Source organism: Mastacembelus armatus, chromosome 3, assembly GCF_900324485.2.
Source record: "Mastacembelus armatus chromosome 3, fMasArm1.2, whole genome shotgun sequence".
Classification (NCBI taxonomy): domain Eukaryota; kingdom Metazoa; phylum Chordata; class Actinopteri; order Synbranchiformes; family Mastacembelidae; genus Mastacembelus; species Mastacembelus armatus.
Genome location: NC_046635.1, coordinates 10,925,674 through 10,952,559, shown reverse-complemented (window position 1 = coordinate 10,952,559; position 26,886 = coordinate 10,925,674). Strand labels below are relative to the sequence as shown.

Genomic DNA, 26,886 nt, shown 5'->3' with positions numbered 1-26,886 from the left:
TGATTGATAAATATTTAATCAGTAACTATTCTTACAACAAATTCCTCAGTTCAGCTGAGAGAGAATGCCAAACACTGCCTGGTTCCGGCTTCTAAAATTTGCAATTTGCTGTTTTTGTCATGTTTAAATCCCTATTCAAGAAAAAGATCTCAAGTGCAGTTTCAGTTTCACAGTTGTGAGCATTTGCTGTTTTCACAGTTGTATTTGGTGTTTTCATGTAGAGTAACAAAACTGAGCATCTTTTGGGTGTGATTAAACAAACAAACAAAAAAAAAGCCATTTAAAATAGAGCTCAAACAATGAGGCACTGGGAAATGAATCATCCATCCATTATCTATACACACTTATTTCTATTTAGGGTCACTGGGATCTGCTGTAGCCTATCCCAGTTCTCTTCTGGCGAAAGGCAGGACAAGGTCAAGGACCCTGGACAGGTCAAGAAAATGAATGAGCAACTGATTTTTTTTTTTTTTCAAATTGTTTTTTAAGAAAAAATGTCCATTTGTGGTTTGAGCTTCTCAGTTGTGAGGAACTGCAGATTTTCTTTATTTTTTGTGATTGTACACTGCTGGACAGAAATGTTATGTGATGGCCATTTTTCATTATTTTCTGACATTTAGTGGCAAAATGTTACTACTGATTTGCAGACATCCCCTTGGAAACCAAGAAAAGACAGTGTATGCCAATTGGTTCTGAAATCCTAAGGAAAAAACAATAAATCCAGAAGTTACTTGTAGATTAATCAATTAAAAACAAATCTCTGACTACAAAACTACTGAATTGAATGAATTCTATGCACACAGCTGCTTAATAAATTACTCACCAGTTTTGTTTATATATTGTAGATACATAAGTAAAGGAAGTGACTGAAGACACTCTTGCTACCTAAAACTTTCTGCTTATTGGCTAAAGTTATCCATATCCCTGTGAAACTATTTGTAAATTGAAATGACAATTATTTTAGACACTTTCAGTGCAGAAAAAAAGACACTAAAAAACAATGAGACTACATAAATGAAATCACCTTGGATTAAAAAAAAATAGCTTACATTTATTTTTTTCCATTTACAAAAGATGCTAAAAAAAAATTAAACCACTAGTTGTTCCCCTGTTGTCTGAGTCCCATGTAGAAAAGACAAACCAGAATTGCTGTCACTATTTGAACATGGCCTTCACTAAACTGTTTTGTTACACAGACCAAACTCTGAAGCTGCATGATATTCTGAACAGCTATAAGGGCAGAAGAGAGCATACATCAACAAAAGCACATTATCCACACATTTGAAAGACATTTGATTAAAGGAAAATCACAAAGGACACTGTGCTATTTTCAACACAAGGACCTGTGGACATTTTATATGAAGCAAAGATGTATTAAAAGCTGCATTACATTGTTTGAACTTGTTTTAACAGAAAGCAGACAAAGATCAACTGCCTAAGCCTGCATGAATGTGCTATATGTGTGCATTGGGGGTATTACAACACAACTCTAGAGTCTGAAGACACTTATGTCACAAGTACAGTTTGAATAGTGCTTCAGTCTGTAGATAGGGCTCTTCATGGTGCCATATATGCTGTTCAAGTCACAGTAGTATGAGAACTAGCAGTATGACAAAGACAAGAAACAGTGAAATCAGATTACTCTTTCAGTTTCAATCTGATAATGCATTCAGAATGAATAGATTTCAACAAAATATAGAAATTAAGGGTTTCTAGCTCAGGTAAAATTACTTCAGTGATGTGAGAGCATTTCAGTAATGGCTAAATATAAATATTGTATATGCAAAAAAATAACAGAGCCATCCTTTAGTCTTGCTTAAAATGTATCACAGAATCATACCATGTTAGATGGTGAAGGTGGAAGGAGGCATTTTGATAAAGCTTAGCTCAACTTTGAGTCTTGTGCCTTATACAAGTTCTCACTCTAGTGGTCTGTACAGGAACTGCAGTAAATTCTGGCCATGCTGGGAGGGATAAATGGTTACTGGATGTTGCACTGTGCTTCCCAGTGCTGGTATGGTCCTAGTATGAGTGACAGTGAGTCCTACGTAGCTGATATAGTTGGTTGTCTTTAACATACAGGAGGAGAGTTACAGCCCAAAGCGGGCAGGGGTGCGTCTGGGCGTCATGGGGACCTCTTCTTTTCTTCCTGGTGTGCAGATTTTAACGGCCCTGGAAACAGAAAAAGTCAGAGGTAAAAAACATTTTATGTACAGCGTACTATTCAGTTTGATCCTTTACTGCCCCTTTAGTCAAATGCTAAATATGAAATATTAGGTAAGCAGCTGTGGTTTAAAAGAGACTGGAGGCCAGAGGAGGACTGGCCTGAGCAGCTTAATGTGAACATGAAAGCAGCAGGACTGGAGGAGAGTGAAAAGACAGGCTGGTGTCTCTGTGAGCAGTGCTGGGACGTAGAGCCTGACACCTCTGACAGCACAATCTATCATCTTTAATTACAGCAGCGTGACACCCTGACACTGCCCACACTTCCCTCATCTCTCCTCTTTTTTACACCCCCCAACACACACACCTGCAGCAATTACAACCATCAGGCCATAACCCCCTTCTGTCACTGTCCCCCTCTCTCTCCATCTCCCTGTTCACTTCAGGAGAAATTGTTGCGCTTCCCTCCATTCTACTAGTTTCATAACAGCAATGAAAACAAATGGAGACAAACAGATAAGGGTACAAGGTCTCTAAGGATTATACCATTTTGCACATTTTACTACACTATTTACTACAAATTAAGTTTTGTAAGTAAGATAACAAGTCATGCTAATGCTAGAAAATAAAACATGTTTGTTCTATCTAGAACATCTAGGGGTCTGTTGATTTCCATTTATTCCTGTACAATACGAAAATCTATTCTACTCAGTTTGAATCGTCGGCACTGATTATCAGCCTTTCATTACTACAACTGTTGCCACCCAATAACAGTCTTGGTGACAAATTTTAAGACATACTTGATGCACAGTGATGGATTACATGGCTCTAGCAAGTCTCAGGGGACTGTTTGATATTCAACCTATACAGAAATGAACAGAACCCCATGGCTGCCTGGGGCTGTGGGAAGAATATGTTCATGAAGTAAACTCTACCTATCCAGCCTATATTCAAACATGGCCAGTAAAGACGCATAGGTGTTGTTTGAAATATGTCTGAAGTTGTGATACCAAATTCCAGCTTTGGCTTTGAGGAATATAAATGTGCTTTTCCACAAAATATTTTTAATAAGCCACATGTTCTACACAAGCAGCTTTAGGAGAACTATGTCTATTTAAATCTACAATTGTTAAAATTAATGAGAGACTTAGGTATGCAGTAAACGAGTTAAACTTGAAATACTGTCCTTTAAGTACTTCACATGGATCAAGAAGCCACCCCTCCACTTCTAGCCCCTCACCACTGATTCGAAAAAACACTCACTCACACAGGTTTACATTTATACACAAAACAGACAACTGGTCCATTTACTAATTCACACCACTGATCTGTGTTGGTGAGCAGGGAGACAGGTGATAAGCAGCCGGCACATGAAGGCGTACCCGATGAAATATTTAATCCTTGTTGCACTGCACTCTTAAAGAAGATGCTTGTGAGGCCTGCCAGAGGACAAAAGCAGCCAAGAGCCCAAGAGAGCCTTCAGCATTCATTATCACACATTCAACTTCCCCTGCTTAAATCTAATTCTTAATCCTATACCTCGAGTGTGATTATTTTCAATGGATCTGTCACAGACGTGGTCACACAAACTCAAGAAAGATAAACCAGTTGATTAATTAACTACAAAAGTTTAAATCTGTCTTTATAACCTTATTTCTCTCTGTAAAGCTCACAGATGGGTGTGAAATTAATTTTTTGGTCTAATTTGAAAATGAACATTCCCCTCCTTTCTCTGCTCTGCTATGGCACAATTTAAATTGCTGCAGTAATGGGGGTCAGCCAGGAGTCAATATTATTTCTTTTTGTCTCGTCTGGAGGGAGCAGAGGTGAGAAAAGCTCATCATGAAGAGTGAGAGAGGTGGAGTAGAGAGAGCAGGAGCAGCGGGTGGAGGGAGGGCTGGAGATATGGATTGGCAGTGAGGTAGGTAAATTAAATGTTTCTATCTTGGCCGTGTATGGAAAATGAGGGCCATGGGGAGCTATTGTTGAGTGAGGCCTGTGTGTGAGGAGGAGCCAAAAGAAGGAGAGATAGTTGCTGGCTTACTTAACACTGCTGGTGTTGCTCTTCTTCTCCTGCTCCTCTCGACGTGCTCGCAGCTGCTCCTCAGCCAGAGCCATCTCCTCCTCCATGTTGTTGATCTCCTCTTTGGCCCGCCGACGATTTTCCTGAAACCATGACAGATAAGAAAGGTAGACAAAAAAAATTAGAGAAACATTAAGACATATTTTTAGTCAATACAGCAGAGTATACATACAAATATGCCCTAATGTACTGTGGAACCCAAACCCTTTCACCCACATGTGACTACTTAACACCTTGCTCCAAAACCATTGGTATCAATAGGCTGGACTCCTCTGGGTGAGGAACCAGATTCTGGAAAGCAGGTTGCAGGGATTTGTTCCCATTCGGTCTGAACATACATGAGGTTGACCCTGCAGTTGGCCCTGATCACAGTCTATACCCAACATTTCTAACTGTACTTTTGGCTGTGATGTGAATGCCTTGCCTTACCTGTCTGCTTTTTCCTGCATGTTTGATGCTATAAAACATGGGACCAAGTTCTGCAAGCCACTCTCCGTCCACTGCAGTCACACACTGCATGTACTCCTACAACACAAAGCCAAAGTTAACAACAACATAGACAGCACACATTGTTATTATGCAGCCAAAGTGCCATGGCCTGACATTTTACCTTGGTGGTCATGACAAGCTCATGGTAGATGATGTAGTCAGGAGTGTAGCCCATACCAAACAAGGAGCTGGTAGGATGGAGGTGGCATGGCATGCCTGTTCTCACGTTCACATATTCACCGATGCCCTGGGAGCAAACACATGCATAAATAACAGACTAAATGTGCACTTAGAATTTCTGAATGAGGAAAATGAAAGTGTGTGTGTGTGTGTGTGTTGTAGTGTACTGAGGTTTAAGTATGTGTGTTTGTGCATCTATGGGTGCATTTTAAGGGCAGAGCAAAGCAGGTCATCTGGGCTAATTTGCTCCTCTACCTTCCTGCTTAGACAGCAGGAAAATAAATTTGAAGTATATCCAACACTGCTACAATTGCTGGGTTAGCCAGTTACTCATAAGTCAAACTGAGAACCTTGATTATATAGTCATGATTTCAAATTCCTTTTCAGATTTTAGCACTGTATTAATGTGAGGCCAGAAGGGATATTTCACCACTCTGTAATTATGCTGCTATAAATCTGCCACAACCAGTTGCCACTAGGCATAACATATTAACTGAGGAAAACCCAGAGTGAAGAAAGTACCTTGAGCTTGGCAGCCTGGTGGAAGTAAGCAGCACAGATGCACTTTCTGATGATGTCCCAGTCTGAACCACAGGAAATTAGATTCATCCTCTGCTGCACCATGATGTCCTTTAACTGAGAGCGCACCTCACGCACCTGTACAAGAACAATATGTACTGGAAATGCAACTATATAGGAAACAAGTACTAAATTTTGCAAGACTGTCCCAAGTTATAGTTGGCTGTAAATCAAATTCAATCTGACAGCCATTAGATTTTAAATAATTCAGCAGGATACTGAACAGGCCTCACAGGACCTGAACTGTGTGCTACACATATTCAAACACTAAACTAAGCAAGAAAACAACTCAGAATGTAAACTTCCACATGCTAATTATCACATGCAGAAATTTAACAAGTGGAAAGTAAACAACAGGTTGTCATCAGGGACCAGAAAGTGTCAACAAAAAGAACAAGTGAAGAAGAGCGAGTCTGACCTTGCGCATGGCTTTGGTGTGGATGAAGTGTTCGTTGCACCAGATGCTGGAGTAATTGTTGTTCTTCCACTGCATGTAGACATTAAGGTAGGTGAGGTGGTCGCTCTCTGGGACTGAGAACTTCTCCCTCACCTGGTCACTCTCCTCCTCACGACCCTGCAGAGACACAAAGACAGAGCAGATACAGAGTAACATCAACACTCACTTGGAGAGGTGTTTCTGGCACCGAGCAATTTTAAGTCCAATTTTCACGTTTTAGTTCTGTTTTTGGTCTCCACTAATTCCTCAGGGAAATACCTGGCTCTTAAGCAGCTCCACTGTGGTCTAACACTAACTGTGTCTGTCTGCTGTTTGCGAACATGAATAACAAATTTGTGGGCCCAAAACAATGAGCTGAAAAATGCCATAAAGCTGTGAAGAGCTGAGGGGAACTGCAGATTCAGAGGTCATCACTATGAGTGACCCCTTTCACATAAAAGTGATGCACTATAAGTTCAAAAATATGGCTTCTCAACAGAGGAAAACACATTAATACAAACAGATTCATAAAATTTGACGAAAGAATTTCTCCATGTGCCAATTTAACAGGAAATTGACAGTAAACAGTATATTTCAGTTATGCAGCAACTGTAACAGATGAAAAATACCTTAGGTCTGTAGAAGATGGCCGGCACAGACAACATAGAAACTATTATGAGGATGTCAGCACTGCAGCCCATGTCGCAGGACACGATCAGCATCTTGGAGAGGGCGGGGTCGAGGGGAAACTCAACCATCAGACGCCCCGTTGGTGTCAAAGCACCTAAGATGTGAAAAAAATGTAGAATGGACAAGCGTAAGACAAATGATAAGCTTCTTTTCCATCAAAAGCCTTTGGGCATGTAGGAGATACCAGCATAATATGACACTTATTTGTCTATCACCATGAACTGCTGACAGCTTAGAATACTTGTAGAGCAATAAAGAAAAAAAAAAAAAAGCATGAGATCAAAAACTTTGCCAGTTCTGATTTAAATGATTAGACGACAGACTCTAAGAAGCTTAAGATGAGGAAAAGCAGAGAAGCAGAGCAGCGAGTTTAGGGCAGGTAAGCCTTAATCAGAGATAATCTGCTGTTAACACACCATACAGGGAATCATCAAAAGTCCCCCCCTTATCCCCAAATCCCTGAATCCCCTAGAATCTGGCTAAGGATGAGACAGAAATGAGACCCGACCAGTCAAATCAAACAGGATCAGTTACTAGGCAATTACTCCACTGGCTAAACCTCACAACTACCTCCTCCAGGCCTGTTTGCAGTGTCTGCATCATTGCCACAGCATCCTTCACAGAAGCTATTCTCCTCCCTGTGTTTGTGGTGTCAGCATCACTATGCAGCAGCTCAAAGCAGTGCTGAGGGGGAACTACTACTCTCAAATACACAATATTCTCTGTCATAGTCTGATCTGAAAAGTTGGATGATTTATGTTGTTTGGCTCTAAGGTATTAAAACTGGCCTAGCCCAGTTCACCCTAGTACTACTGGCAATACAGAAACAAAAAAAGAGATATAGAAAATTATTTTGTGTGACAATTTGGATACAGGATAAGAATGTGTGTGTTAATCCTTTATAAATATGTCAATGGCCGTGAATGGCATGAGGAAATTAACATAACCACTTCGGTCTATATACATATAAAATTTGATATATATCAGTTAGTTTGTATTCTGCCTGTCAGCTTTACAACCAGATGAACAGGTAGTGGGAAGGAACATTAAATCCATTATTGTCTTGCCAATTAATTGTCTGGTCTATAAAACTTTAGAATATTGCAGCAACATTGTCCATAAAAGCAAAATTCACGATTTTACTTTGTGATCAGTTCCAATCCCAAATATTGGGATGTCAATATCAAATCCTCACAATCAAAAGACATTTAAAAATAGGTTTTTGTTTCATAAATCATATAAAGCAAAATCGCTGGTCAATTATCAAATCAATACAGCAAACTGCCGTGTGGGTACTGTATCAATCAGTTGATACTTGATTGCAATATATTGTAATAGTCAACATATGGAAAATCATCTGATTGTTATTCACTGGAGATGTTCGTCATCTGGTTATTCCAACCCCAGTTCACCACCCACCTGTGTTGTCCAGGGCTCCCAAGATCCAGAGCTGGTACATGGAGTTGAGCATGTTGTCCTCAGGTGGCGGATCCATGAAGTGAAAGAGGAGCAAATCCTGAACACCCAGAGACTTTAAGAGCAGGACCACATTGGCCAGGTTGGTCCGCTGGATCTCGGGTATGGTGGTAGTCAGCATTTCATTCTTAAAAGCACTCTGAGTGTAGAGCCTGGACAGAAAGGAAAGCAAGGACATGGTGTGAAATATGAGTTACCAAACTACAATCAAATTATACTAACAAAGTGAGACATAAATATAAATGGTCATTCTTGTTTATTTTTGATGCACACAAACAGTGAACAGTGCTTTCTCTAATGTATCTCTTTCTGATGTATTCTGTTTTCTAATATTTGCAGACCTGGTGAAGGAATTCACTGAGCGCCACATATAGATTACCTGCACAGTACAATTCAGGGAAACATCCAGAGTTAAAGCAGAGGACATGACATAAAGCTCTGTCAACAATTACAGCTGCCAGATGTTAGTGCTTATAATTACAGAATGATTTGAATTTATATGGAAGTTCTGAGCCTGCCTTTGAGTTCCTGAAGTCACAGCTAAAACAGTCTTTGAGTGGGGGATTCTCCATGTGAGCAGAGCAAACTGGCAACTGTGCACTCTCAACCACAGCTACTCAAACACCTTGAATGTGCTCAGTGTAAAGCTGTTCCCAAACCGATTCTGTGAGCTTGTGTATATGAGCAGGTAGGCTGGATTTACCCTGAAATATATGGGCTTTTGAAGGCATTGTAGCTCATTAGAAATGCAAAACATACGAATGTCTGTATGTGTGACTCAGTGCCTACTTAAGTAAATGTGTGAAAGGTCAAGAAAAATCTCTGACAGGGTCTTTTGTGGCAAACTTGCCATAAACAGAATTAAACTGCATGAAATCCTCTGAGGCTTAGAGTTGTGGCCCTCTCTCTCTTGCACACATCTTGCCTCCGACTGTCTTGAAAGCATGGCAATGTCACGCATCCAGAGCCTTGAAGAAACCATCTGGAAGAGCACAGATCTGACTGACTAAAGGAAGAAAACACACTTTAACTTATGCTAAAATTATGCTACTTTTTTAGGAAAGCAGCAATGGAAAAGAACTCTGCTATTCAGGTGGTAGTATTTCTGTATGTGAACTATAATAGACGCCAGAAAAGAATGTATGTTCCTGCTCTCAGGAAGTCGTAAAAAGAATAACTGGATAAGAATACATATAGCTAAAAACAAAGTTAGAGTCTTGCAGAAATGTCTATGTGACAAAAGTATGAACTCAGCTCAGCACTAAACATGTGCAAGTGTTGGGTGCAACAAAGGCCATTACCTATAACACTGTCCGGGTCCTGTACGCCCTGCTCTCCCAGCACGTTGGTTTCCATTAGCCTGGCTGATGGGATAAACCTGCAGAGCGTCCATTCCAATGCGAGGATTAAAAACCTGTTGATAGGAAAAAAAAAAAAAAGTATTGTTACATATTTAGCAATAAAAGCAGTTTAAATATTGGATACAGGAAAAATAATCTTTCACAAACTGCAAAATTAAAAAAAAATATATACAATTTATTTACAATGTGACTGGGGCCTTGGAGTACCTTAAGTTTGCAGTATCCTGAATCCACAACAAACATGATTCCATCCACAGTGAGGGAAGTCTCTGCTATATTTGTGGCAACAATGCATTTCCTCACACCATCTGGAGCCTAGCAGAGGATAAAACAAAAACAGTCAGTGGATGGGCTATGATTTCTCACTGTTCATTAAAGAGAGAAAGTACAAAAATGCATGTGAATTAAGGGACATCCATTCACAATTAAAAACATTATGACTGATGAGAACCTTCTGGAAGATCTTGGCCTGAAGGTCAGATGGCAGCTGGGAATAAATGGGCAGCACAGCCAAAGGAGGAGCATTCTCCAAGTCTTCCAGCCGCTCCACAATCTGATCTGATGTCACCTACCAGGACAAGGAAATACTTTTAACTCCTGAAAGATCATAAAGTAGAAAGTACCTCTTGTCCCTGTCACCAGACAAAATACGTTCAAAGTAAAAATCAAATCAATATAAAATGCATGCATATATTATAGATGGGATTTAAAGATTCATTTGGGACAGTTTTCACTGCATTTGAGTTTAACTTAATTATTATATTTATTTGTCAAGGGCCTTATAAAAACCTTAATTTAAGAGAAGATAACTGTGGAAACACCATCTACAAGTATGTCTCTGTTTGAAGAAACACTAAGCAGCATGTATCTTATTGGTCAACTGACATTTTATAAAATCTGTAGGAGAACATCTTAACTCTGTTTTTTACACCTTTTGTACATGAAATTCAAATCAGCACTTTACTCCAAAATTAATACATGTAAATGATAATAGCAGCTGTGTTTCTCACCTCAATATCCTCTTGCCCAGGCATAAAGATGAGGATGTCTCCCATCAACCCACTGAGGTGGATCTGCAGAGCCTGTTTCACTGCTGCCTCCACATAGTCCTCCTGGGGTGTCTACACAGCACATAGCACAACAGGCACAGAAAATTACATCTGAGCGGCGATACAGGATATCAAGTACAATAATTATCTATGCATTATCTGTGCACTGAAATAGATTAAAGTTTTGTGTGTTTTTAATGTATCTATATTTGTGTTGTTTTTTTGTGTTTTGTGTGTTTGCCGCTAAGACAAACTAACTTCCCTTTGGGGATTAATAAAGTTTATCTAATGCAGGAGATCTTGCGGCATAAATGTAGATGTGATGTAATGTAAGTGCATCAAGTGAAAGTAGAATGGAAACATACTTTACTAAATAAGATGTCTACTGGAAATGTTCTTCCTGGAATGTTGAATATGGGTACATTGCCAAAAAACGCTGCAAACTTGTCAGAGTCCATAGTTGCAGAGGTAACTATGAGCTTCAAGTCAGTGCGTCGAGATACAACCTGATACAAAACAATAAACAGACCAGACAAAGTGAAAATAAGGTGGTTATAAGGAAAAAACATCATCTTATGATATATTTATCACTGAATCACAGAGTACAAAAAAAAAAAAAAAAAAAAGATCTGTCTTTATGTCTTTAATAAGTGTTAGGTGTGTACTGACCTCACGCAGCAGGCCAAACAGCACATCAGTATTCAGGGAGCGTTCATGAGCCTCATCCATGATAACAGCACTGTAGTGGTCCAGGTCTGACTCCCTCAGTGACTCCCTGAGCAGGATACCATCTGTCATGTACTTTATCAGTGTTTTCTCAGATGTGCAGTCCTCAAAACGAATTGCATAGCCCACCTGCAGGCAGATTGACAATCAGCAAACAACCGAAATAACGTGCTGAGGTTTAACGTGCTTTCTTCGATCAAATTCTAATGTATGAGATGCACTGGAAATTACAAAACGCACAAATTATACCTCATTAAACTAAATAGCACTACATAATATCAGTTTTTCCAGTAAATAAGCAATTTTTGACAGCCTCTACCCAACATTTACAGAGCTCCAATGTTCTCTCTATTATTGCTCCTCAGTTCAGTCCAAACCCCAGGTCAGCCACACACATTATTTTACTTTTGTCCATAAGATGGTGCTGTTACCCAACATATAACTTACCATTAGATTTGTGCAAGGTTCTTCTTGGACTGGTCATTAGACAATACATGTATGAATTATACTATACAAATAAACTTGACTTGTCTTGCCTACATTAAGCACCAGACAAAGCATCCTAATCAAAATAGGATATCAGGGAAACAGGAACAGTGTGGCTATGATTGAAATTGATAAGAGAATTTAAACAAGTCAACATGTTTACATTAATGAAACAAGATATTTTTTGCAAAAACAAAGGCAAGACTCACAAAAGTTCTTAACACTACTATGTAATGCTAAAGCTGACGCTGCATTCTTGTTCCTTTTGGAAATTTTAGATAAGAATTTTTTTTTTGTATTTTGGAATACTGTTGTAAAGCTATTGGTATCCACACCAGACCAAAGTGAGCAAAATGTGATTAACAACAAATATGCCCAAGCCTGGAACAAATGAATCTTCCTTTGAAGTCAAAATATTAAATAAATCCACAGTTAAAAGGTTAAATTAGCTAAATTAGACCAAACAATGCTTAACTTTTTACATGCTCAAAGCAATATTTTGAACATTATTGAAATCCCTTTATTTTTTCAGTGTTATACGTAAAGCACTACACAGTAGCATTGCAGTGTTGCCACTGACAGAGGTATTCCCATTATCAGTTTGTTCGCTCAAGCTTCAACCAGCTCTCACCTCTTCTCCAAGGTTGGTGCCGATCTCTTCACTGACTCTCTTGGCCACACTCATGGCTGCCACTCTTCGGGGCTGAGTGCAACCCACCATACCATAGCTGGTGTAACCATCCTCATGCAGATACTGAGTCAGCTGGGTGGTCTTCCCACTGCCCGTCTCCCCAACAACAATCACTATGCTGTTGTCCCTGTAGGCAGCCAGAAGCACTTTGAAAGTCTGTCCAACAAATCTCATCACAGTTTTGAGATGATTTAAAACACTAGTGGAACATTACAGATAAAAGTTGTGATTGAGCAGACCAATGAACATAGTCTTGGACTCAATACCTTATGATGTTAAGAAGTTGTTGCCTGACAGCAAAAATAGGGAGGTACTGTCTTTGCTCCAGGATACTCTTCTTTTTAGCAAACTCACTACTGGCTTCTGTCTTCTCTTTCATGTGGTCTGCAAATTTCTGCTCTGCTCTGTAAGGCAGAGAAAGAAAAAAATAAATAAACAAATCACCAAAACATTAATTTGAAAGGTTGGACAAACTGACTCTACAGGTCGCATGTCAGTCTGTGGCTTATTAAAAAGAGAATGTGAAATGCCATCTAGAGCAAACTTTGCACAGGCAGGCTGGTCACCTGTAGTCTACTTTGCCGTCTTCGCCTACTGCTTTTCCCCCAGACAGGTCTTCATCCTCAGTCTTCTTGATTCCCATAATATTGCCCAACTTGGTGCCTGCCAATTCCCAGTGTTTGTGCTGTGCCTGAAGACACAATTATTCCAATTAGAACTTATTCTGAAGAATAACACATCGGTCTGTAACTGCACGAACAGACTGCAAATATCATGCACATTCAACACACGAGCGTCTGGTGTTACATCTGTCAAGTTGTTTCACCTTGCTGATAGTCGTTTGCAGTGAAAATGTCATCAAATGACCAGGTAAAGTGACCATGAATAAATTATTTTTTAAAGTGATGAAGTCAGACAGCAGTGGCATTATCAACTGGACAGATGCACACCAACAAACCCTATTAACATTTCTCAATGTCAGAGGATGAAGATCATGTCTGCTTTGTTTTATATTCCTGCATACAAATGGCTATAACACTTAACAAAACAATTTAAAACCCTTACCAGTTTTTACCGTAACATTAGCATCCTATCAATACTTTCATTAATATCAAAGGAATATTAGTTACAGCACAAAAAAACACAGGCTGCTGGTGATTATTCTGGGGCTTGTGCTATTTATTACACAATTTTAATTCTGTACATTACACTGCTGTGCATTGCATACCACACCCTGCTGAGTACTCACCATGCCACAATGCCACATTTTATTTTCTACTTACCCTCAATGCAACAATTTTTTCCCCACAGTCTCTCCCTACAGAGCATGTGCATCTGTTTGAAAGTACTACTCTTTTACTATAAATCAATTATAGCCATAAATCCAGCATACCTTCTTACGCTCTTTCTGCTCACGATGTTTACGGACAAGCTGGCTGCCCTTTCGAGAGATGATGGCCATGTCGGAGGTGGCATCTTTCACAGGGATGACAGGCTCTGGCTGTAGCAGGTGAACAAACGCACACATACAAACATTTAGGTCAAAAATAAAAATCTATGACATCTACAGCATAGAACAATATTAAATAATCTGGTTTTGGTCACCTGTTTAGTGAAGACTATTCTTCCATCCAGGAAAGGAGGGACGAGGTTGTGAACAAGCAAGTGGACCTTAGCAGCACTGTCCTCCTCAAAGTCTTCATCGACCTCCAACCTCTGCACCACGCCACTGGTCAGCATACGGTTGGTCTCCCATCGCTCATTATCCTGAGACAAGAAACAAAGATACATCAGCACAAACAAATGCTAGGACAAATGAACACACCATCAGTATATGCATGTGAAGCACTGGGCTTGTACCTCATTGATTTGTCGCTTCTGGGCAGATATTCTTTTTTGAGTCTGCTTCTGAAGGATCTGCTCTCTCTTCTTGATATATTCATCAGAAGTGGAAGTGAAGGGGTTGTGGAACTCATCATAGCCTTCATCCATCATGTACCAATCTCTGTCAGCTTGCTGCAAAGCAGTGGGACAATTACAAGCAAAACAAAAATCTCATCACCAAAACTGGTTAATAGTTCCTATGAAACATAAATGAAAGATAACTGTACTACTCACCTTCTGGTCCTCCTCCCACTGTTCTTTCTCTTCCTCATTATCAAACGAAATTCCTCCCTCGCCATCTTCTTTCCTACCTAAAGACAATAAAAATGTTATCAGACAGAGAGCATTTAAATCTTGAATGCAAACATTAAATGCCTTGTTATCAGAATAGTACCTTTGCCTTGTGATAAACGAGGTGTAGAGCCCAAATGCTTTCTGTCATTGGCCCACTCATTGTATTTGTAGGACGGAGTAGGCAGAGGTGTGTCGTCAGGATAACGGCCTTTGACTGACCTAAGTACACAGCAGATATGTGTGTATAAGAGCATGTAATGTTTTAGAAGCACTAGATAACAGTTATGACAATATTTTGCAGGTCAAAATAGGTTTGTGCTAAAAAACATTGTCATATCGCTTAGGAAAAGCAATGTTGTATATGGTTTGTTATAATTCCACTAGAACTTTAATTCATTCATTCATTATCTATACTTGCTTATTCCTATTCCTATTTAAGGACATGTGGATCTTCTGGAGCCTATCCCAGCTCTCTTTGGGTGAAAGGCAGGGGTACACTCTGGACAGGTCACCAGTCCATCACAGAGCCACATAGAGACACACAACCTCACACACTCACACTCACTCCTGTGGGCAATTTAGAGTCACCAATCAAACTGACATACATGTTTTTGGACTGTGGGAGGAAACCTGGAGAAAACCCAGGCAAGCACGGGGGAGAACATGCAAACTCCACACAGAAAGGCCCCTGATGGGTATCGAACCAGGAAATTTCTTGCTCTGAGGCAACAGTGCAGACAGTTGTAGGGACTGTCCCCTGCTGAGGAACGGTTCCAAGAAATGTATGCTGCTTTTTCCATTTTGCAGTTTTAGTACTACTCGGCTTTACTCTACTCGACTCAACTCGGTTTAGGTCGTTTTCTATTACAACTGAGTACCACCTCAACGTGAGCAGGGCCGTCATAGCACGGCGCAAAACAAAAACGTCTGCACCTCCTAATAAGACCACAGTGTTGTTTTGGGAGTAGCTTTAGCCATTTGCCTCGCTAAAGATGATAAAAATGGAAACGCTGTTGCTGATTTATTAAAAATGCCAGGTTTTTTTATACTCGTTTGGGATGAAGCGCTCACTCTTCCAGTGACGTCACTCCCGGTCCAATCAGTGGCCCGCAGCCTGTTGATGTCACATTATATTATCGACTCAGCTCGCTTGTAACCTGGGCCAAGCAGGTGCTGGTAAAGTATATGCTACCAGGTACTAACCCCTAATGGAAAACCAAAAAAAACGAGTTGAGTCGAGTAGAGCCGAGCAGTGCTAGTGGAAAAGCCCCGGTAGTCCTTAACAATGTCTGTTTGCGTTCACATCACCAGTAGGAACCCTATTGTAACGAAGCTGGCTAATAAGGTTGCCATTGCGACATCACATTCAACAATGCTAGTGAAATTGTATATACTCCATCGCATAAGCTTAATAAAACCAAGACTTTGTCTGTACATTTGTGTGATGTTTTTTTTTTTTTTTTTTTAAACAAATGCTGGTTGCCGGTGCTGCAACCAGCATAAACATACATCACTCATGGTTCTCAGTTTCTATAGTTCTCAGTTTCTACACACACAAAAAAAGAGGAACTTCCTGCAAAGTTAGAAATCTGAAAAAGTTCCTGCAGTCCAAAAGGGCTTATGAATGACAGTTCTTTACCTTTCCCTCCTTTCACTCTCTCGAACAGAGCGATGGCTTCGCTCTGAGCGATCCAACTCTCGGTGAGACAGGGCAGGAGATGGAGACTCCCACTGAGAATGCCGTGAACTGTTATAACCACTGTCGTCCTCATCCCAGTTGGAGCGTGAAGGTGTGAAACCATCTGTCAAATTAAGTTGGTTTAATGAAATAAGAATTAAAAGTGCTTTGTATAATTCCAATTACACAATTGTGCAATTATGATATGAAAAAAGAAATAAAGACAAGTACCTCTTGGGCGATGCTGGGGTGTAAGGGGTTCCTCTCTCTTACTCCCCCGACTGATGCGCTCGGACCAGCCATCTCTCTGTGAGCGCTCACTCCTCTTACTGCTCTCCCACCGCTCTGATCGGCTGCTGCCACGACTATGGCTGCTCTCTCGCTCCTCTGACAGACAGAGACAAAGGAAATTTCCTGTCAATATCCACAACTACTGAATAGGACTGTGTCTTAGCTGTCGTTAAATAGATTTACTAGTTTAGTGTTTAAAAAGCTTTATCCAGTTAAGAATACAATGGTGTGAAAAAGTGTTGGCCCCCTTCCTGATTTCCTATTTTTTTTGCATGTTTGTCGCACTTTAATGTTTCAGATCATCAAACAAATTTAAATATTAGTCAAAGATAACAAGTAAACACATCATGCAGTTTTTAAATTAAGGTTTTTATTATACAGGGAAAACAAAATCCAAAACTACATAGCCCTGTGTGTTTGATAGTGTTTCCATGTTTGTCCCCCCTGTTAAAATATAACTTAAAAGTGGTTTATCACACCTGAGTTCAATTCCTCTAGCCACACCCAGGCCTGATTACTGCCACACCTGTTCGCAATCAAGAAATCACTTAAACAGGACCTGCCTGACAAAGTGAAGTAGACCAAAAGATCCTCAAAAGCTAGACATCATGCTGAGATCCAAAGAAATTCAAAAATGAAAGTAATTGAGATCTATCAGTCTGGAAAAGGTTATAAAGCCATTTCTAAAGCTTTGGGACTGCAGCGAACCACAGTGAGAGCCATTATCTACAAATGGCGAAAACATGGAACAGTAGAGAACCTTCCCAGGAGTGGCCGGCCAACCAAAATTACCCCAAGAACACAGCGACAACTCATCCAAAAGGTCACAAAAGACCCCACAACAGTTAATGTCACTGTTCATGACTCCACCATAAGAAGGAGACTGGGCAAAAATGGTCTGCATGGCAGAGTTCCACGATGAAAAGCGCTGCTGAGCAAAAACAACACATACATATATAACTTATTAGTCCCTCAATGGGGAAATTCCATTACCACCCAAGTGCAGGGAGCAGTTGGGGGTCCAATGCCTTGCTCAAGGGTCTCACCTCAGTCATGGCATTGAGGATGGCCAGGGCACTGGATGTTCACTCTGCCCACCGACAATTCCTGCCAGAGGTGATTCGAACCAGTGACTTTCAAGTTACAAGTCCGATTCCCTATCCATTAGGCCACAACTGCCCCACAGTCTCATAGCCCCACAGACTCGTCTCAGTTTTGCCAGAAAACATCTTGATGATCCCCAAGACTGAACTCGGGTTCTGCAGCAGGACAGTGATCCAAAACACACCAGCAAGTCCACCTCCGAGTGGCTGAAGAAAAACAAAATGAAGACTTTGGAGTGGCCTAGTCAAAGTCCTGACCTGAATCCTATTGAGATGCTGTGGTATAACCTTAAAAAGGCGATTCATGCTCGAAAACCCTCCAATGTGGCTGAATTACAACAATTCTGCAAAGATGAGTGGGCCAAAATTCCTCCACAGCACTGTAACAGACTCATTGCAAGTTATCGCAAACGCTTGATTGCGGTTGTTGCTGCTAAGGGTGGCCCAACCAGTTATTAGGTTTAGGGGGCAAACACTTTTTCACACAGGGCCATGTAGTTTTGGATTTTGTTTTTCCTTAATAATAAAAACCTTCATTTAAAAACTGCATGTGTTTACTTGTGTTATCTTTGACTAATATTTAAATTTGTTTGATGATCTGAAACAAAGTGTGACAAACATGCAAAAAAATAAGAAATCAGGAAGGGGGCCAAGACTTTTTCACACCACTGTAACTAAATAACTGTAAATGGAAAATAAAATAAAAATAAATCACCAATCATCTCAATGTAATTGCTTATTTTTGCAACAAAAGTACAACAAAATGTATCCAATTTACAATCCATACAATAATAATATGGATGTTTGGAATTTTAACATAACAAAAAATGCTGGACCATGACCAAATGTTTACTTGCATTAAAAATACAACTAATGTTACATGGGGGATGATCTTTAGAATCACCTCTTTCACTCCTTCGGTTTCTGTCCTTATCTTTGCTCCTTTCTCTATCTCTATCTCTGTTCCTGTCCTCTTTGGAAGATGCATAGACGCCGTGCTCACGTCTGTCTTTCTCTCTCTGCTGGTGCTTGCGCTTGAACTCTTCACTTACCCCTCCAGGGTTTGAGGGTGTCTCGCACCCAGTTACACGATACTTCCTGCTAGTAAGACAGAAATAATAATGTTAGAAGTTACCTACAACTGGAATAAAAATCACATAAATTTACAATAATAAAAACAAAACAAGTCTTGTATTTGCCTGCCTGTCAATTTATCTAGAGTTTTCCACCAAATCTCACACAATTACTTTATGACCTCGATCTCAGGTAAGACCCCTATGTGATCTCATTTTGACGTGAGAACAATTCTGCCATGTTCGCATTAGCAGGGAGATCTGAGTGCTCCTTTTTCCTTGCTAACCTGTGTTCAGAGAAAATCAAGATTCAATTTTTAATGAAAAATAATTGTCCATCCATATATCATCTATACCCACTTATTCCTATTTAGGGTCATGGGGGATCTGCTGGAACTTATCCCAGCTGGGGTACACCCTGAACAGGTCACCAGTCCATCACAGGGCCACTTAGAAACAGACAACCACACACACTCACACTCACTCCTATGGGCAATTTAGAATCACCAATTAACCTGAAATACATGTTTTTGGACTGTGGGCAGAAATTAGTGCATCCTGAGAAAACCCACGCAAGCGCAGAGAGAACAACATGCACACTTCACACAGAAAGGCCCCTGCTGGGCTACTGTGAGGCTGTGAGGTGTTAACCACCAAGCCACTGTGCTGCCTTGAAAAAAAATTGAGATTCATATTTTACCCAGAATCATGTAACCCCAGAAAATATTATTCTGTATGAAGCACTGACACTTACCTCTCCCGCTTAGCATCTCTGCTCTTATCATCTTCTTCTTCATCAGACCCAGAGTCACTTTTACCTTCCTCCCAGTCCTTGTAGGAGGAAACCTTTGACTTCTTTCTACTTTTGTCACTGCCACCCACATCTCCCTGTTCCTTACTCTCACGTTCCTTTCTCTTTTGGGCTGCCAGCAGATCCAAGCCAAGCAAAGATGTGCGTGGAGTGGGCGCCCGAAAAACATGAGGCTCTGCTGCTGCGCTCTTCTTTTTTACTATCAGTCCACCAACTTCAGCAGATGGATCAGTTCCTTCCAGCCTATGCATGGAGACATCGTCATCCATTATCTGAGGACATAACGACATGCGCCAATGTTGAAAACGTGTGTAATAGTAGTTAATTCTTCATCATAACAACATAAAGCACAATTTTTGAATTGGGCTTTGGAGCATCCTTGAAATAAGGCTGCAACAATTATTGTCATTATCAATAAATCTGTTATTTGTGGGCAAATGCATTTAATCTATGAGATGCTAGAAAATAGTTGTAACTGCCCATCAAAAGATTCATTTTACTGTAATAAAGGACTAAAAATCAGCAAACATTCACAGTTTAGAACTTGGGAGCAGCAAAAATAATCCAAAGAACGTGTTAGGTTTTCCTAAGAAACCACTTAATTAATAACTAATGTGTGACACAGATTCAGCAATACACTGACCCGAGATTTATGACAGTCTCCCACCCTGTACAAAAGCAGGTTGAACAAACCCTAATTTTGTCTTTACCTATAATAAATAAGTACAATTACGAAATATCCTGCCGTCTCATAACAACTGTCTTAAATGACTGAAGCTAACAACGTCACTCACCTCAGAAAAGGCGGCAGGCGTTAGCAAACCCCAGAAACGTTTCTTTGGGTGTAAAACGCAGAAAGTCTCACATGAAGTTAAAGAAGTTACATTCAACTAATGTAAGTGGTCTAAAAAAACCGTCAGGAGAAAATATTTAAACCACGGCTTTCGTAACACAACGCGTATGTTTACAGACAATGAGCAGCCATTGCAATCCCACAATTCTAAGCGCTGGAGAAAAAAAATCTTCAAAACTTTATCCAAAGAGTTTGCGTTAACAAAGAGGAGTGCCTGCTGCTCCTCTAACAGCCTATATAAAGCAGCCAGGTAAGGCATAAATGTTAACAATCACTTGTTACTACGTGTAAAAACACTGCTTCAATTGTAACAGTGGTGGTAAAATAGGAGCATTTGAGTAAGAGTCTAAAATATGTTTTGTCACACCTGTAGTATATTATATGTTACTGCCGCAGCACGTGTTTTTTTCAGTAACCTGTACCTTTAAAGGTTTCCACTCCTGTAAAACCAAAAAAAATGATTTGCGTCCCTTTACGTTCCTGACGTCAGGCAAAATTATCATAGTTATAAAAGCATGACAAAGCTTGGGCGTTATGAAACTATGTTATGCTGAAATACTTTTTCTTTTCTTTAAATCGTTCAAGTGTCTTCTAAGACCCTATCTCCTACTGCAGAGGACGTTTACACGTGAAGTAGAACCACTGGCAGAGGACATACTGTCATCCACTGTCATCTTGTGTTGGTAGCCTCAGCTATCAGTAATAAGCATGTGCTTCACATGGCCCTTATCAGCACAAAAAGGGACAAAACATCTTCTTATGTAGTACGGCAGCGAAGGACACGTCTGTGGAATTACTTAAATAAGGTATTTCCATGTTTGTAAACCAATTAAAATGTGATCAGTCCCAAATAAATCCTAAAAAGTGTCCAGATCTGTAGACACACGTCCAATAGCAGCCAATTTAGACGATATTTTAATACAATTAATCTAAATTATTTTACACTCTATTGGAACTGTTATTATTTTATTGTAATTACGTGCAGTGCAGACCTGCAGTTGAAACGGGGAAATTAGTGCAATGCTATAATCATCCTGAAAGCAAAGAAAATGTTATGAAATCTTCCATATGGCTGAACGGAAGACCTGTTAAAACGTCAAACCCCTGTGTGCGTAAAGACAGCGCACAGTTGACGACCTTGGCTCGTTTTATCGATTCTGATTGGTCAGCGCTTAGAAACGTACAGTGTCATTGGTCAGTTCTCATGTATGCGCTTTTGTGGTAACGGAACACGCAAGTCATTGGTCTGTTTTACATGTCTGCTGATGTGCCGGCTTAGCTTGCGTTTTTTTTTTTTGTGTGGTTTTTTTTTATCCATCTTGCTTTAGCACATTAGCACTTGACTAGTGTTTGGGATTTTGGGAGTGTCTGAGCGCCACTAACCGCTTTCAGTGAGGGTGAGAGCTAAGCTAACGTTAGACGGACTAGCTAGTGTTACAAGCATATCTTGTTTAAGAAGCTAACGTTAGCTAACCAGTTGCTCACGGGCTTTAAGTCAGAATGGGCGAGGGAATGAAAGATGCCATCAATAAAAGAGACAGTGCTTCAGCTACTAACACCAATAGGGAGGAGAGTAGCGAAGCAGCAGGAGAAAGTGTAGAATATTACACACTAGAAGAAATAAGAGTACATAACATGAGCGGTGACACATGGCTCGTGATCCACGATAAAGTATACAACATCACACGTTTCCTCGAAGAGGTAAGAGTGACTTTCTTACGACTGACTGATGAAACTATTAAATCACCCATGCTGTCGTAATTTCGTTATACATTTGGGTCCCTGGTTTGGGCCAAGGCTATTTCCTGGCAGCGTAGCCTCTTGACGTTTTACGTTAACGTGTGCTGATTGCGTTGTTTCCATGTGCGGACAGACTTTGTCCAACATTTAGCCTCAAAGTACAAAGTTGTCAACTCTACAAGATAAGCAACAATTAATCAACCCCAACCAGCTGACGGTAGCGTTTCTAGCACCGTTAGGAAAATGTCTGATAGCGTTAACATGTGGCCATCGTTTCCCTATATTTAGTCTTGCAGACTAATGAAAACTGCATTGTGGTCGTGGTCCCTGGAACACTTCCAAACTAAAGCAGCTGTAAGAAAATCCGCACAATAACAAGTGTTAAGATCCTCTACGTATATAAAATTCATACCTGCATCAAAAACTTAACAGTAGCAAGTTGAACATACATTAATAAGAAAATATTTACAAGTACCCTTAATGCAAATAGTCTCTTTAGAGTCTTAAATATATATAATGTTTTTGGATTAATATTATGCATCCTTGAACATGTTATTAGAGCTGTAGTGGAGTTAATTTTAAGTACTTTGTAGACTTTTGAGTACTTTAGCTCATAAGAATAGGTTGTGTTTTAGAAACTAATAATAGGTTTTCTATGTAAAAACACTCTGCCATGTACTAATGTAGTCACTTTCACTGTCAATTGTAGTGGGGGAAAAAAGTACATTATTTCCTTTTAAATGTGAAATAGATTAACAGAGGCATATTCAAGAGCTGCCAAGGACCTAAAAACTGCACACGTACAGTACTTAAAAATGTTGGGTTGGGTTTTGTTTTTTTGTAAAGTGCCTTGAGATGACTGTATTGTGATCTGGCACTGTACAATTAAAATAAATTGACTCGAAATTGAATATACTTTCTGTCACAGGAAGACTATATTGTTGTAACTGGCCTGTGATTTCACTTTTATAGCTAAATTTAATCAAGCATTAGAAAATAACTATATGATCATATAATGTGGGGGAAATACCACACTCAGCACTTATTTTACCCCTATTTGTTTTCAGCATCCGGGAGGCGAGGAGGTTTTGCTGGAGCAGGCAGGTACAGATGCCACAGAAAGCTTTGAAGACGTGGGTCATTCCACAGATGCCAGGGAGATGCTCCAGCAATACTACATTGGGGAGCTTCATATGGTAACAAGTTTTGTCTATACTATCTTTTCATAATGTCCATATGTGTGTGAAGTACAGAACTAAGCTTCTAAGAAATTATTATCCTTGCTGACACCTAACATCAAGTAGAGTAATTTGCAGTTTACATTTATATCAGCAAACAGGATAATGACATCAAATGAAATGGAAATTGGTTTGTAACTTATTCAGACAATGCTGTCATGTCAGCAGTAGTTCTGTATCCAATGAGAAAGCATTAACTTATACTAATAGCAATAGCAATTAGAAATCATGTCAACTTGAGAGCAGGTACTATAAATCTAGTCTACATGATAGAGTTACTGGAAAAGATCCTTTGACTTTGCTAGAAGGCTCAAAGCAGGCACATGAGAGCACGAGAGTATGGCGCAACAGATTCTGTTGTGTGCTAAAACACTAACTTAATATTTCCACTGTAAAGCGAACTGTTACGCCTCTTGGACAGGGAGCAGAGCTTATCAATCAATCTTTCACCCTTAACACACATTTTTCTGGTCATGTGGGCATTTTTTTAGCACAATAATCACCTTTGTGTCACAGTCCCTCTGCTTCAGCTTTGCACAGAAACACTATGTGGAAACAGAGATGACCTTTTGCACTAAAAGCTTTACAGTGGATTTAGTTAAAATGTTTTTATGGAATGCCTTGTCATCTTCAAAAATTAGCAAGATACAATTGTATAATAAGATAGTAATCCATTGGAAGATAATCATACTTTTGACTTGTGATGTAGCATCATCATTAACATGAAGGTTTTGCATTTCCCCCCAAAGTTTTTTTAATTCCCTCAAAGTTTTGTTACTATATCATTAGTTTTACTGTTTTTTTTTCCAGACACACTGCTTCACAACATGTAAAAACATGAATTATACATATAAATTACAAAATTCTGTTACAAAATTAATAAGATTGTTTATGGCAGAAAGTGTTTTAGTTGTATTTTTTACTTGTTTAATAGTATAACTGTGTCACCAATTACATAAACTCTTTTACTGACTTTCTTTGTAGGATGACAGGAAAAACATGAAGCCAAAAGTAAGTTGCATTGTCTGCTCATCTGACTCTCTTAACTGCAAGAGAATAGTCACTGGAATAAAAATTAAAAAGATGGTACAAGTTTCTCTGACTAATTTTATTATTCTGTCTTTTTTTTTTTCCTCCCAGGAGGTATTTGCTGCAAATTCAGGATCATCTGGGTTAGTCAACATGTTTAACACTTTGTCAAGCTACTGCTTATTATCTGATTTGTTTAGTTTATTTTAATTGCTCTGACTAAAATATTTAATTTTCTGCAGTGGCACCTGGACCACATGGCTGATTCCTGCTATTGCCACAGCTATCATTGGTATCCTGTTGCGCTACTATGTGTTTGACCACAAGTCTTCTTGAGTGCTGGCATCCTGTTTTCATCATACTCTTTTCATCTGGAGGCCTTGAAATATTTGACCAAAAAGCATGTTCCATTGAATGCTGTGTTCTCTGACAGGAAAAGCAGGTTGAGAAAGTACTTTTGTCCTTATCCATCTACATAGAGTGCACCAAATACAGTTCAGCAAAGACTTTATTCGATTGTATGTCTTGAGTTTTGTTGTATTTCATTGTCACTATGCCTGTTGTCATCACTGTTTAATGTTGTATACTATGTAAACATCCATATGCATTTGACCTAGGTGGTGACTCAGCTCAGAGAAGCGTTTTGTTTTAACAAACTGGTACACATTCATCATCAGAGAGACAAAATGGTTACAGTGAATAAGATGCTGGCAAGCATAATGATGACAAAGGCAGTGGCCATTCAACTTTTTTACATTTACAACTTCCAGTGCATTTTCTTCCACGAATTTCCATATTCCATTCGCTCCCTACTGCACAATTGTTCGTGGTTTTAAGGAATGCGTGATTGCATTTGTCACTTGATTGTAAACACGTAATCTTTACAGTTATGTAATTGCAGCATAGAGTCTTGCTATTTGAATATGAAAGGAAATTATCTTGTATCAGTGATTATTTCTACGTGTGTTCTGGTGTCTCTTTTTCTACAGTTTATCAAGAATTTGTGCATAATTTCTAAATACCCAATTAACAGATGAATATAAAGTACTTGGTATTTAGTAATACAATAATATTTTATTACTCCAATATAATAGCTGACAGTGAATGCATGTACACCCTTGAAAAAACAAAAGTATTCGTTGTTTGTTTTGTTTGTATTGTATTTCTTTTCCTCACTATGCCTTTTTTAACCTTAATACTTTTTCATTTTAATGCATGTTGTATGTTTTGGGTGACTGGTATTGGCAGGTGTCATTTGCAAGTGTTTCAGTTATATTAAATGAGGTTAGGGTTTTTTCTTTCTCGTTTAGCTGCTGTTGGTTAATTGAGGGGTTTTCCAGTTGTCAATAGACCCATAGATTTATGTCTTTCAGGCCACAATTGGTGACTATATATGTCGTAAGTTGAGTCCTTGTTTTTGACTGTGTTTGCGTTTTGGTATAGCTAAGCCTGGCATAGCATGTTTAAAAATCAAATATGCATTTATTTCATACTGCTGTTAAAATAAAAATAAAAAACATTTTTCAGCCACTGAGACCATAAAGATATGGAATATGTTTATCACCTGTCAACTCACAAATGATCAGAGTTTTTGAGTATAACTTGCTGCTATTTTTTTTTTTTTCATGTGATTACAATATTGCTGATAGTTCTTAAAATTTTTGGTGATTTTAAATATAAATTTACCCTCTGCAATTGCCATTTCCTGTCATTTAAAGTCTGAATAAAATGAGTATTTCAAAAAGTGACAATATAATGTATATGTAATATAATGTACCAACAACTTTGAAAAGATGGATGTGGTTTGTATTCTCATATATATTTATCACACAATACAAATAAGGCTTTCATTGTTAGTATGTATAGTTAACTTCAGAAATTAGTTCTGTCAGTAAAGTACAACTGAATATACAGAAAATTTTGAAAGAAAAATTGAAATACCTGACAATTTTTTTTTCCTTTCCTATTATTCTGACACCTGAAAGAGCCCTGAATATGTTTTCCTGTCTGTAGTAAAGAACAGACTAATGATATCAATCTAACCTAGGAATCAGCGATTGGTGCTTTAGCCAGAGTGTGCAGACAGACAAATCTGATATTTTGATATGTTGTACTCCTAATTTCTGGAAATCTGCAGCTATCTATGTGAATCTATGTAGCACGTTCTTTCAAGCCAAAAGCAGTCTGGCAGTCAAGCTAACACCTTTAATGGAGACAGCCCAGAAGACAAATCCACTCAGACACATTGTTTTGTCATTACATGAGGTAGCTAGAGTGACTGTAGCTGCTTGTTTCAAAACCTTGTGTCCTTATGTGAACACTGTTACATCTTCACTGTGCACTATTCTTTAAATACCTGACTCGTCCTGTATAAATCTCAGACAAAATGACAAATGATTTGTAGTATATTGGTAAATATCCAACATTAAAAATTCATCAACTCAATGATGAATCGTATATTATGGTATTGTACTAATTTGAAT

The 26,886-nt window shown here is 39.2% G+C and overlaps 2 protein-coding genes across 3 annotated transcripts; one reads left to right on the top strand and one right to left on the bottom strand.

Annotated features, from left to right (window-relative positions):
- Positions 1 to 508: 508 nt before the first annotated feature.
- Positions 509 to 20,620, bottom strand: dhx38 (DEAH (Asp-Glu-Ala-His) box polypeptide 38). 2 transcript variants are annotated; one of them, XM_026319753.2, is made up of 27 exons: positions 20,338 to 20,620; positions 19,487 to 19,815; positions 18,564 to 18,757; positions 16,497 to 16,652; positions 16,227 to 16,389; positions 14,688 to 14,806; positions 14,528 to 14,604; positions 14,270 to 14,425; positions 14,015 to 14,176; positions 13,803 to 13,910; positions 12,976 to 13,100; positions 12,676 to 12,813; positions 12,350 to 12,536; positions 11,176 to 11,361; positions 10,872 to 11,012; positions 10,468 to 10,578; positions 9,909 to 10,025; positions 9,665 to 9,772; positions 9,398 to 9,510; positions 8,040 to 8,248; positions 6,560 to 6,714; positions 5,913 to 6,068; positions 5,438 to 5,572; positions 4,857 to 4,982; positions 4,676 to 4,771; positions 4,208 to 4,329; positions 509 to 2,172 (listed from the first exon to the last, which is right to left on the bottom strand). In XM_026319753.2, exons 2-27 carry the CDS (start codon positions 19,810 to 19,812, stop codon positions 2,091 to 2,093), a joined length of 3,768 nt encoding a protein of 1,255 aa, XP_026175538.1. In that variant the 5' UTR covers positions 19,813 to 19,815; positions 20,338 to 20,620; the 3' UTR covers positions 509 to 2,090. The 2 variants fall into 2 exon arrangements, with proteins under 2 accessions (XP_026175538.1, XP_026175537.1); XM_026319752.2 differs by having other exon boundaries at positions 18,564 to 18,760; positions 20,338 to 20,619.
- A 1,080-nt stretch (positions 20,621 to 21,700) lies between these two features.
- On the top strand, positions 21,701 to 26,151 carry cyb5b (cytochrome b5 type B). The gene is made up of 5 exons (XM_026319754.2): positions 21,701 to 22,097; positions 23,204 to 23,332; positions 24,359 to 24,385; positions 24,515 to 24,546; positions 24,646 to 26,151. The coding sequence occupies exons 1-5, from the start codon at positions 21,897 to 21,899 to the stop codon at positions 24,737 to 24,739; spliced, it is 483 nt and encodes a 160-aa protein (XP_026175539.1). The 5' UTR covers positions 21,701 to 21,896; the 3' UTR covers positions 24,740 to 26,151.
- Positions 26,152 to 26,886: the final 735 nt, after the last annotated feature.

Bases quoted from the DNA above. Each gene is read 5' to 3' on its own strand.
- dhx38 (XM_026319752.2), bottom strand. From the start codon at position 19,812: ATGGATGACGATGTCTCCATGCATAGGCTGGAAGGAACTGATCCATCT. The intron at 12,814-12,975 runs GTGACCAGCCTG...TCTGCCTTACAG, and splicing joins GACGGCAAAGTAGACTACAG to AGCAGAGCAGAAATTTGCAG. The intron at 11,362-12,349 runs GTGAGAGCTGGT...ATCTGCCTGCAG, and splicing joins GCACCAACCTTGGAGAAGAG to GTGGGCTATGCAATTCGTTT.
- cyb5b (XM_026319754.2), top strand. From the start codon at position 21,897: ATGGGCGAGGGAATGAAAGATGCCATCAATAAAAGAGACAGTGCTTCA. The intron at 24,386-24,514 runs GTAAGTTGCATT...TTTTCCTCCCAG, and splicing joins GGAAAAACATGAAGCCAAAA to GAGGTATTTGCTGCAAATTC. The intron at 24,547-24,645 runs GTTAGTCAACAT...AATTTTCTGCAG, and splicing joins GCAAATTCAGGATCATCTGG to TGGCACCTGGACCACATGGC.